Genomic DNA, 11,169 nt, shown 5'->3' with positions numbered 1-11,169 from the left:
GGGAAGGCCTACAAAGAGCTCATAAAAGACTACACAGGTCACACGTTATGCTCACAGATAGAGCAAGAGAGAGCCTGTGAATGCTGGCCGGATTTCAACGGAAATCACCATGAAAGGAGACACAACTGAAGGGAGGAGGGTTGTTTGGGGATTACCATGGAGAGGGAAAGGCTTACGTCAGATCACGCAAACACACACACACACACCCATGAGTGATAGGACGAAACTACAAACTATGAACGTGTCGGTGTGGGCGAACATGGGTAGGACTTCTGACAAATTCAAGTTAGATAAAGTAGGGAAAATCCTCAGAAGGACCCTGAACTTCATGGCCTCTCTGAGAAAACACTCGTTTATTTAACCAACACAATATACTTGCTTGTGTCAGCTTGCAGCTGGCTGTGTTCCTATCCTGTTAAATCTTTGACTGTGTCTCTGCCGACACACAAGAGCTGGTGTGTGTCATAGTGTGTGTGTGTGTGTGTGTGTCCCTTTCATTGCATCACGTGTATTTTGATCTTGATGACTCATGGGTTATGTTTGTATTTGGCTCAGACTAGACTAGATTAGCTCAGATCTGAGTCCCTCCTTCTCCCACGCACTTCCTCACGGTCTGAGGTATAAGTCCGGACAGCTCACCACCAAATTTCATTCAAACTTGGACATCATTCAGAGAAGAAGAACCGGATCAAACAGCGGGATGTATTCAGAGCTGGAGTGCGGTATTTGTTACAGGATCTACAACGCAGGTCGGCGGTGTCCCCGGGAGCTCCAGTGCAAACACAGCTTCTGCCAGAGCTGCCTTCTGGCCCTTTCACGACCCCTGGGACCCGACGAGGCCGACAGATCAATCCTCTGCCCGCTGTGCCGACACACCACATCCATCTCCGGAGAGGGGAAGGTGAGAGCCGAGCTACGGGTGGACGAGGGTATCCTGGAGCGGCTTGTGGCTGCGGGGGTCCTCGACGAAGAGGAGGACGACCCTGAGGAGGAGGAAGCGGCTCACGTTCAGGACGGCTGTGACGACGACAGCAGCGAGGAGGCGACGCCTCCCGAGACTCCAGCCGAGGAGAGTGAGGCGTCAGAGGGCTCCAGAGGTGAGAGGGTCCGGCGGTGTTGGCGGAAAGTTTGGCAGAAGATCAGCGGGAAACGCTCAAGGCAGAGGAGTGGAGAAAGTAAGTAACAAGTTGAGAAGTGGTTTATAAGTTGTTGAAATGTTGGCACAAGCTTTTGTGTTGGAGGTTACCACAACACAGTGACCGACGGCTTTAGAGCTTTAAGTAAAACACGTCCCTATGTGTTTTATTTAAAGCTACAAAGCTGACAGAATTAGAAACTTTTACAAAGTTTAGGATTTTTGTTTCAGGCTCAGCTTTACTGGGCCTTTTCAGAAATGTGTCTTAGAAATTAGGCAAAATACATGAAGATCATATGTGTAGTTTTATCTATTTAAGTATCCACAATAACTAATTCTCATGTGCTCTTTTTCCTTTAAACAGACTGTATAACCGGTGATGACATGAGGAACCTCGCCATGATGTCCTGTTACATGTTTTAGGAGTCTACAGCTTAAGAAACCCTGGATAATGTGATACTTAATTTATTTTCAATGGATAAAATTTCGTGATGCAACAAATGACGACGACGATGATGATGAAACCTTGCTGGCAAGACACATGAACATCAATACGATTTAAGTTAGCTTTTCAGCTTTCTGATTGCTCATTTAAATGATGACTGTCATGGCTGATGTGTTCAAATGAGAAAAACTTGTGAATTTTGAGAGTGGCAGCTGAGTTTTTTGGTCCATTAACGCACTTATATATATATGTTATTTATTCTTTACATGATTGTATTTTCTATATTTGTTACCTATTTACGGAAAAATAAATAAGCTCTGTTCTTCACTGACTTTGAAGTTTTCTGTGGCTGCGTGCTGAATTTTCTATGAGAGTTTGAGTGAGACAGTGTGTGCATTATATAAATTAAAACAAACAAACTATGGCCTTGCTGTGAATCTGTGCATACACAAAAACCAGATGAAATCAAATATTTAAAGAAATGCTAAAATATTAAATGATCTAAAATGGCATCAGTCCCCTTCAGATGGTTCCAGGAAGTGGCTTACTTGAGGCCAGGTGAACAGCATTGCCTCCAATCAGACTCTCAACCAGCAGCGGAGCGTCAAAGCCCAATGACTCATTTGCTTGACAAGTAAAACACACAGACTGACAACAGTACAGCTTAGTATTATAGTCTTTCTTTCTTTTTTCTTTTTCTATTTTTTTGACAACCATTCAAACTCGGAAAGAAGCTGACCACGATGTTAGAAAACTCTGCTCTCTACTCCAGGTAAATATCACATTTTACCAGCCGCTTGCACGTGTAGTCATGAAACTTGGAAAGGGATGGTGATTATTTTTGATTGACAGGATTATGATTCCCATATATCACAACAATACTCCTTCTCTGCAGACTCTTGTTTGACTTTGTGCTGGTCTGTGCTGTTGTCATGTCGGGTATCATGTGTTCAGATGCTGCGAGAGGTGAGTGCAAACAGGCCAGTATCTGCCAGGTCCGTACTGCTGTGTCTGCACTTTCACTGAGCTAATGCTTATCTTAATGGCATTTTGAAAAATGCCATGAGGTCAGAGTCAATGTTTTCTCATACATGTGTTTAATTTGGCAAGCCAACTCTTGGCAGTGTGGCAAAATGTAGAGAGATAAGGATTTTATTGTTATGAGATTTATAGAAACTTACATAAACAGATCTGTAAATTTACTTTGCGGCAAAGCATCTTTTGATTATATCAAACTAAAATGAGCATCAACCATTTAACCAAGTAACACAGCTGCAAAGAATTGGACAAAAAATGTAACCTGAGGGATATTTTTTGGTAGACGATTAGATATTTGCCTGTATCACTGAATTGTTTCTTATGTCCCCATTCGTTTCCACATTTAGCCATAACAACCCAAGTGGACAATCGGGTGAAGCACAACATCCTGCGACGGGTGTATGCTCCATACAATCAACAACATTCCCTCTTTACTACTCTGCCATCAGCTGAAACAGGAATCCAGACTGGAACTAATAGTGAAACCGAGATGAGAGGAAAATATAGAAGAGTGTTGACAATCACTGGCCATCAATCAAACCTTCCAGGGTTTTCCAAAAGTAGCTTTAGTTACAATCAAAACATCCCAGATTACAGACAGTCTCAAGCAGGAATAACTCGAGTGCAGAGTGAAGTGTTGCCGTCAAACAGCATTTTCACCAGCGACTTTCAGCACACGGGACAAAGCTTTGACAGACAGCAATCCAGAAAAAATGACCACCCTCTCTCCCACGAAGAAGCCCAAAGCGGAAAATCCTATTATCCACAGTCAGTGATAGTTAGAAAATCATCTCGCAAAGAAGCTGCCAGCCCCTTTCATGAGAGCTCTCGTTCTTTTCAAGTCTGGGAGCCCAAAGATGCTCAGAAATCCTACAACGAAGCAAAAGTTCAGAGAAATGACTCTCCAAAAGTGGCTGAACATAAAAGTGTTTGGCGACCCTCTGGCTCTTTTCCTGTTTCTTCACAGACTGGTAGTTACTGGGGTACTTTGCTGCCAACTTCAAGAGGCCACTACAGCAGCTATGGAGAGACAAATGAGCTTGCAGCTGTCAGGCCATGGAGTACATCCAGCAGGACTGGTTTAGCAAGTCAAACTGCCCCTCATGCAAAATCAGTCAGCAATATCTTACACACCTCTGTTATTAAAAACAATCCTAACACAGAAAAGCCGGCATCATCCATCAGAGATTTCTCCCATGGGTTGCACCCGATGAGTAGCCGTGAGACGCCAAGACTCAGAAAGGCCCAATCGTATCTGTTCAAAGACTCCCAGACCTCTTTAGGTGGAGATGAGATAGTTAATACAGTCACTGCTAATGGACAAAATGTTTTTTCCACAACACCATATAAGCAAAGGGCCTCTGGTGCACAAATTTCTGACAGGTTTTCTGCAAATTTGAAACAGTTACAACAATCACAGAGAGAAGAGCCAGCCAGGGAAGTACCACGCCTAATGGGATTTAATCAAGCAAATTTCAATTATGTCAACCCACTGTATCAGAAAGCTAATGTGGCCCAGTATGAAGCTCAGGCAGATAGGTTCATCAAATACCAGCACAGCGCCACAGCAGGAACTGAAACGTCCATACATTCTTCTGCAGCCACAGACAACATCAAGGAAAGTTTTGTCCCCACACCTCATGTAGATTTAAATGGCTCCTATGCCAGTGGCAGCAAGAAATCTGTAAGTAGCCTGGTTAATACAACCACAAGAGGATCAGAGCACGCTTACAAACCTGCAAGAACCACAAAAAGCATCTATGGCTTCAGAGGATTTAAAAGGCCTACATGGAGAGCAGTGAAGGAGCTATCTAATCTCTCCTCCAGTGACCTTAATGAAAGGACCAACTCTCAACGCTACAGCTTGCACAAAAGAAAGCTTAAAATTGGAAATATATACCCGTCATTGTCACCAAAGTACAGCTTTGGCCAGAGAGAGGTATCTACTACACCAGCAAAACCTGAGAGGATAACCACAGATTATTCCTCACCTTCGCTTGCCACTTTGGAAAGTGTACAAACGACTACTCCAAGGCCGTTCACATCGGGATTTAAGGATGCACAGCCTCTGCTGCCTGCAAGTGATGCCGGTGTGAACAGCAGTCCAGATCGCAGACAGTTCAGGATCAACAGAAGAATATTTGGTCTCAAAGGATTTGATACTCGACCACTCGAGGGAGCCAAACCTTCGGTTAATGAGCCAGACAAGTCTGTCCCAGTCCAACAGGCTTTTGAGGGATTTAATCTTACAAGATCACAGGTCTGGCAACCGAAAAGCAGCAGGATTCACAGGTGGTACAATAAAACCGAGGCCACAATAAGTCACGATGAGCTAAGCAAAGACATGAGCACTGAAGCAGTCAACAGATTTACACCTGATAAATACAAAAAGAACACCAAAATCTATACTCATCTGGGATTCCACCCTGTTCAAAAGAGAATTGGAAATTTTAGAAGCAAAGCCCGCTGGACGCACAATGGACAAAACCCAACTACTGCATCAGCAAGTCACACTGTCTCCTCGGCTTATCCCAGATCAGCAGGGGACCTTAAAGTTGAATCCGGCACAAAATCTGAGCCAAGACCACCCAGCAAAACCAAACTTGCTGCAATGAAGGCAAGACTGTTCAACAGTTCCATCAGCAACAGCGTGAGAGGAACACGTGTGAAAGGAGAACTCACTAATAGCAAAAAGCTCCATGAATCTACCTCTGTGACCAATGGGGCCATCGTCAGGCTGCCCAAGCGGCCTGTCGGAGTCAAAGCTGTCACATACGCCGATATTCTGGGAAGTGCTTCGTTCAGTGGTGTCGGAGCGACAACGCAGACACCAGTCATGCCATCTGATCGACGTTATTTTCCATCCAGTACAGCTAAGACCAAGCACACAGAAGGGGCAGGTCTGTGGAGCTCAGGCTCTGAGGACAACATAAGCGGAGGTCCTAAAGCGCATGCTGAAGATGAGGGGGAAGATTTTAGTAGTGTTGAGAAAAACAAGTTGGCTGTTAGATTTCCAGAAGTTGACAGCGACATGAACACATCTGGTTTATTCCTGGATAATGAAGGAAGTGGAAGTGGGGGGTTTACAGTTTTTTCAACTGATACCACAGGTCAGGGACCCAGTGAAGACTTGTTAGAACTGGATTATCTACGAATATCAACTGGAAACATGTCCTTCAAGTCCATGAAACTGTCCCACACTGAGACATGAGAGAAACCTGTTGAACCTTTAAGTGGTTTGAACCAATAAAAGCTGGAAAAGTTGCCTGCTTGTGATGTTCTTCATGACAGAATTAATACTTATTTTCATAATTTCACCAATTTCTTAGTCTGAGACATTTGGTGTTAATTATCCAATTGTGTTTCTGAAACACCATGTTGATAAATAATTCTTAGTATAGATTTTTAGTCCACAGGAATAGTTAGCATTTTGGGATCTGTAACTTCCTGATGTCCCTGCTGCAGGCCTGATCTGAGCCAAGCTAAGTCAAGCATATATTGACTATTAGTCGATTAATTGATTATTCAATTAGCAGAAAACTAAACAAAGCAACTGTTTTGTTTTGTACACATTTTAAAAAATGAATGGGCTTTTCAAAGAGATCTGGTATTTCCACTGTCTCATTCACTGGGGTAAAAAGCACTCATCTGTTATCACAAATGGATTATGAGAAATGCTGGGAATTGTCTGAAAATAGTATGTACTGTAAATCATGTCGGGCAACACAGAATTTTTATTAAATGACAGCCTCCGAGTCAGACCTCAAGTCGCCTCCTCTCCCGGGAGAAACTGAAACCTTATGATGAGTGGAAAAATCGATAGAGGTCAAACATGCATTTGTGAGCTTAACATTTGCCTCATTTGGCAAGTGATCTGCATAATGAAATGTTGAGCACGAAGAGGGAAAACGCAGGAAGGTCATACTTGAGGCTTTTTATAAATTGAATGTATTCCCATTCCTTGTGTCCTCATTTTCCAGGCAGGCAGTGGCTATTCAGCGTGCTGACACAGATTTTCCAGTCTCCTCTTTCGAACTTTCAAGGAGGGTTTCAGCATGCTGGTCTCCGGGTTAACACACTGTGGAAAAACGTGTTCTTCCATTTGTGAGAAAGTCTTTTTGTGAAATTGCCAAGCCATTAATAAGTATACAAAGTAAAGAAAACAAGTCATCAAGTGGTTTTCCCTTATTGATTTAACCCCAAAACCAAATACAGACTGTAATGGAATATGTTTGTTAACCATTGCTGTCAGTCAAATCTTGTCTTATATTTTTAGTGCAGGTGAACTGGCTATGGATTATACCTATAGTGTCCCGATCTGCATTTACAGCGAACGCAGATGCCAGAAATTCCACTAGATGGCGTTACTCACCTATTTTATCATCCGACGTGTGACCTCAAGCACTGGACCTTCAAGGTTTTATGCTGTGCTGTCATGTTGGACTACAAGCAAAGGGAACAGATGACAAGATAAATTGCACAATATTTGTTATGGATGGGAAAAAAATTACAGCTGAGAGAAAAAATAACATTTTCACTTCCACCTTATCAGTCAGCCAACTGAGTCTTCTGTTTCAGGGGCCTTGGGTCCACGCTAAGCCCACATCACAGCTCCAAACGGATCCGTTCACACCACCTGACCCTTCACTTTTTTTTTTCCTGTCAACCAGCCTCACCTAAATACCAGTTCTATGCTTAGTCTACAAGCTCAAAGGAGCCCCACAGTGAGGAGAGGGTGGGAGGGTTTCAGGGATCTGCCAGTCAAAGTTAAACACATTGTACATTGGATTAAGCCCAACACCCCCCTGCCCCACCACCACCACTATACCAATACCCGTGGAAAGTGGGACTGTCCACTTTCCCATAGAGCTGAGAGGTATTAAGGTGATGTTTTCAGGTTTCCGCATGCTGACATGTCAAGGCGTTGGCCTGCCGGCCCCTTCAAAGTTCCCCTCTTTCTGTTCTGCCTTTTGTGCAGCTGAGTACTTGTGCATCTGCTTCACACACTCCTTTCCTTTCCAAGTGTGTGTACTCGCCTATAACATTCCCTGTGTGTGTGTGTGTTTATCACACACGGTGTGGTGTTCTTTTGCAAAGCTGGCCCTCCCCCCTCTCCTACTGTGAGGGGAATTCTGTACCATGTGTCTGCGGTTTTCAGGGAGCTTTCAAGGAAAATAAAGCACAGAGGCCTCATAGTCCCCCTCTACCACTCCCCCAAAACGCCCTCCTCAACTCCATCCCTCCTCCTTTTCCCTCACTCACTCCATGTGGCACTTTTTTACAGTTTTAACCTCCTTTTTTCTCAAACCGGCCAGGAGCTACGGGGCAACAGAGCTAATTTTGCATGCAGCGTGTAATAAAGACAAATCCACAATCATGGCAAACATTCCCTCATGAGGCGAGAGGAGAGAGGGGGTGAGCGTTAGCTGATGGGGGGGGGGGGGGGGGGGGGGGGCACAGAGAAAGGCTTTTTGTTTGGCTAAGTACACTATGTGAAAGAGGGGGCGGCGAGGAAGAGAGAGCTGGAAATACATTAGAAAATGGTTTCATCGGCTGTGGCATTTGTGGATCAGATTACCTCACATGTCAAGCAGGGCCTGGATTCAACCATTGGATCAACTTGTTTGACCATGACTGTGTGTGTAAACTAACTTTATTGAGTCTACAGTGCTTAACTTTGCTCCTGTATGGAAAGTTGAGGATTAGCAGCTTGTGGTGTACAGACTGTAATCCAGGGCTTTCTTGGCTCAGTCAGCATACAGTGGGTTTACCTTAGCCAAAGTACCTGCAGCATTACTTACGCGGTTTATTATGGCAACTTTCCAAAGGAAAACTGTGGAAAAATCTGGTCCTACACATATCTCAATTACTGCAGGCAAACTTTCTGTATCTTAACACCCAACTTCTACCATATAATTGAATACGTGAATGACAGGAAGGAAACAATTACAGAGCATGGAATAGTGCCTGTATTCACGTTCCCACTTGTGTTATGGGAGCAAAAAGCTGTTTCCGTGTCCTACATCCAGCGTGCTTCCTGTGGTCTGCGCCATGGAGGAAGTCATAAAGACAGGAAGACTTCCTGTATTGGTGCCAGCATGTATGGGCTCTACATGCTCCATAAGGCCAGAGACCAGTGTTATAAACACTATAAAAAGTCAGAGAGGCTGAGACGTACATCTGAGTGGAGATTTATACCAGTACAAGAAATATGTTTTCACTGGGCTTACCAGTCGTGTAAAGAACCTCCACTTGAGAGATAAAATAGTCTGACTCATTTGGAGCAGGGGGAGGTCTTCAAATCTTTTAGTCTTATCCTAAATTTATATTTGCTGTCAGCTTTTCTTTTCAATATAATTAAAAGTTATATAAATGCTTTTTTTTTTTTTTACTTTGTTGTTTACTTGCTCAAACAGGTGCCATAAACAGTGGAGAACAGCTGTGCACTATGATTTTGACATGTTGTGGACAGGGTGTGGGCAGTGTTTTTTTCTAAGTCAAGGGGAATGTTCAGAGAAACATTATAACCCTGGGGATGAACTTATGTTGTAAAACACAAGGTTTAGCCACGCCTTACATCTTCAAAAATGAACAGCATTCATGAACTAAAACAGACTATCTATTTCACATAACAAATGATAAATATATTTAATGAGTGTGAGTTTAGCTTCATCATTTGACAAGGTCAAGATCAGGGAGGCCTAACAACTTAGCTAAACAATATCTTGATTTAAGCACCAACAAGGGATTTTCCCTTCTCAGAGAAATCTGGAGGATTTTTAGAGATCTGAAGAAGTAAAAGTGTTTTCTTTGTTACAAAAAAGCCTGGCAAAAATCCTTTTAAAAGTTAAAGTTCAAAAGCCCATTCTGTTAGTAGCAGCTACGAGCTTTCCACCATATCACGAAATCTTTGTCGGCAAATGGAGTTTACCCTGTTATCACAGTGTTGAGCTTTTTGTATTGGATTAATTCACATGAGACTGTGCTTTTCCCGTATCCACCCTGCAGTGTGTAAACAAGTGAGGTTATTGAGTCCGTTTTTGCTGCTGTGTGCCAATAGGTGCATGTAGGTGTGTTTACACTGAGCTTGGATACAAAGATGCCGTATCACTCACGCTCAGAGCGAGGCGATGATAGACCAGCCTGCTCAGCCGCAACAGGTCTACCTGTTGGCCCCTTTCCAGAGCCCCTCTCTGTGACTGAACTCAATGTCCTCTTGCCTTGGCCTCCATCCAACATCTCCTCCTCTTCATGGGAGATGCTGCCACCACGGCCGAGGCGGACATTGTCGCAGCCTGTAGCTTCTACTCCTCCATTCTCTCGTTATAGCCGACAGCAGCGCCGGTGCAGCTTGAACTTTTCCGTCTTGCTCTGTTTGTGCACACAGCACATCACTGGGAATGAAAGTCAGATTTGAGCTTGTTTGATTTCTCACATCAACCAAAAAATTAAGGCTCACCTGGGGTGGATTTAGATAGTGCATCCCAAAGGAAAAAAGGTGGACTTACTCATTTATAAAACTTTTCTTGAGAGAAAATGTAACAGGGAACATCCTTGCTAATTATGGTGAAAGTCAACCACTGAAAGAGGAGCTCTGCTTGGGCAAAGGCATTATGGGAAAAGCCTGAAGCAAATCTGAAGTAGGGCTTGAAATCCCCTCGGGACTTACTTTGTTTTAGATGTAAGTGAACAAAAGTTGAGGGAACATGAGTCAAAAAGAATGTGGGTTTCATTAAGGCTTCAGGCGTGGGGGGCTTTTGTTTTCACACAAATACTACCAAGCGTTTAACTGTCCACCCTTGCCTTATTTTTATTCAGTGAGGAAAGTGAGAGGATCTGCAGGTGCAGGCTTGATCTGTGTGCGTGTGTGTGCTCTCATTTCCATTAATTCCTACAGTGCCTCAGTCTACGTTGAGTTACTTGGCCATCTGTGGACGCAGATGACACAAGATCCCATACATTTTAGCGACAAGAAGAGAGAGAAGCACTGATTTATCAGGTCTCAAAAAGCTTGTTTAATTAAACCGAGCGTTGAGTGGGAGGGTTGTATCAAATAATGCAGTGAGAGGGAAGTGTTTGAGCTCACCCAACAAACACCACACTGGTCAAATTACCAGTAAGACGAGTGATTAACTGCGGTGGCGACACGCCAACCTTGAGCGTAAATGATCTTATCAATGGGAGTGGTGAATGTGACTAAAGTGGATAAAAAGGTTTTCCCAGATAACAATCAGGCTGCTTTCTTTTCAATACTACGGTGTGACATCTGTGCTGTGGTCTCAGCCTTTTTTTACAAGGGTGTGAGTCAAAGAAGGCGAGTGTGTGAGGGACATGAGCCCATCTGTGTCTGAAGCTTTTCATGCTGTTCACACTTACCTCGCTCTGTAAATTGTAGTATGTTTGGCTCTTCTTCTTCCTCCCCTCTCCTGTAAGATAACAGCACTGTTGTTTTTGTATCTTAATCCTGTCACTGTTTTAACTTCATCCCCGTTACATCACTTTTAAGACAACTTAGCAGCCAGTCACAGAAACAAAAAGAATCCACAAGTCC

The 11,169-nt window shown here is 43.6% G+C and overlaps 2 protein-coding genes across 3 annotated transcripts; both read left to right on the top strand.

Annotated features, from left to right (window-relative positions):
- Positions 1-599: 599 nt before the first annotated feature.
- si:ch73-335l21.4 (E3 ubiquitin-protein ligase-like) lies at positions 600-1,905 on the top strand. Its single transcript, XM_046380314.1, has 2 exons — positions 600-1,175; positions 1,500-1,905. Exons 1-2 carry the CDS (start codon positions 701-703, stop codon positions 1,556-1,558), a joined length of 534 nt encoding a protein of 177 aa, XP_046236270.1. The 5' UTR covers positions 600-700; the 3' UTR covers positions 1,559-1,905.
- A 135-nt stretch (positions 1,906-2,040) lies between these two features.
- Positions 2,041-5,883, top strand: LOC124054378. 2 transcript variants are annotated; one of them, XM_046380310.1, is made up of 3 exons: positions 2,041-2,352; positions 2,476-2,546; positions 2,966-5,883. In XM_046380310.1, exons 1-3 carry the CDS (start codon positions 2,324-2,326, stop codon positions 5,827-5,829), a joined length of 2,964 nt encoding a protein of 987 aa, XP_046236266.1. In that variant the 5' UTR covers positions 2,041-2,323; the 3' UTR covers positions 5,830-5,883. The 2 variants fall into 2 exon arrangements, with proteins under 2 accessions (XP_046236266.1, XP_046236268.1); XM_046380312.1 differs by lacking the exon at positions 2,476-2,546.
- The last annotated feature ends 5,286 nt before the right edge of the window (positions 5,884-11,169 follow it).

This window comes from Scatophagus argus, chromosome 23 (genome assembly GCF_020382885.2).
Source record: "Scatophagus argus isolate fScaArg1 chromosome 23, fScaArg1.pri, whole genome shotgun sequence".
NCBI lineage: Eukaryota > Metazoa > Chordata > Actinopteri > Scatophagidae > Scatophagus > Scatophagus argus.
Note: the sequence above shows the minus strand (reverse complement) of the source record. Positions and strands in the feature narration are given on the sequence as shown.

Coding starts and splice junctions, on each gene's coding strand:
- si:ch73-335l21.4 (XM_046380314.1), top strand. CDS start 701: ATGTATTCAGAGCTGGAGTGCGGTATTTGTTACAGGATCTACAACGCA. Junction 1,176..1,499: donor AAGGCAGAGGAGTGGAGAAA/GTAAGTAACAAG, acceptor TCCTTTAAACAG/ACTGTATAACCGGTGATGAC.
- LOC124054378 (XM_046380310.1), top strand. CDS start 2,324: ATGTTAGAAAACTCTGCTCTCTACTCCAG. Junction 2,353..2,475: donor AACTCTGCTCTCTACTCCAG/GTAAATATCACA, acceptor CCTTCTCTGCAG/ACTCTTGTTTGACTTTGTGC. Junction 2,547..2,965: donor GTGTTCAGATGCTGCGAGAG/GTGAGTGCAAAC, acceptor TTCCACATTTAG/CCATAACAACCCAAGTGGAC.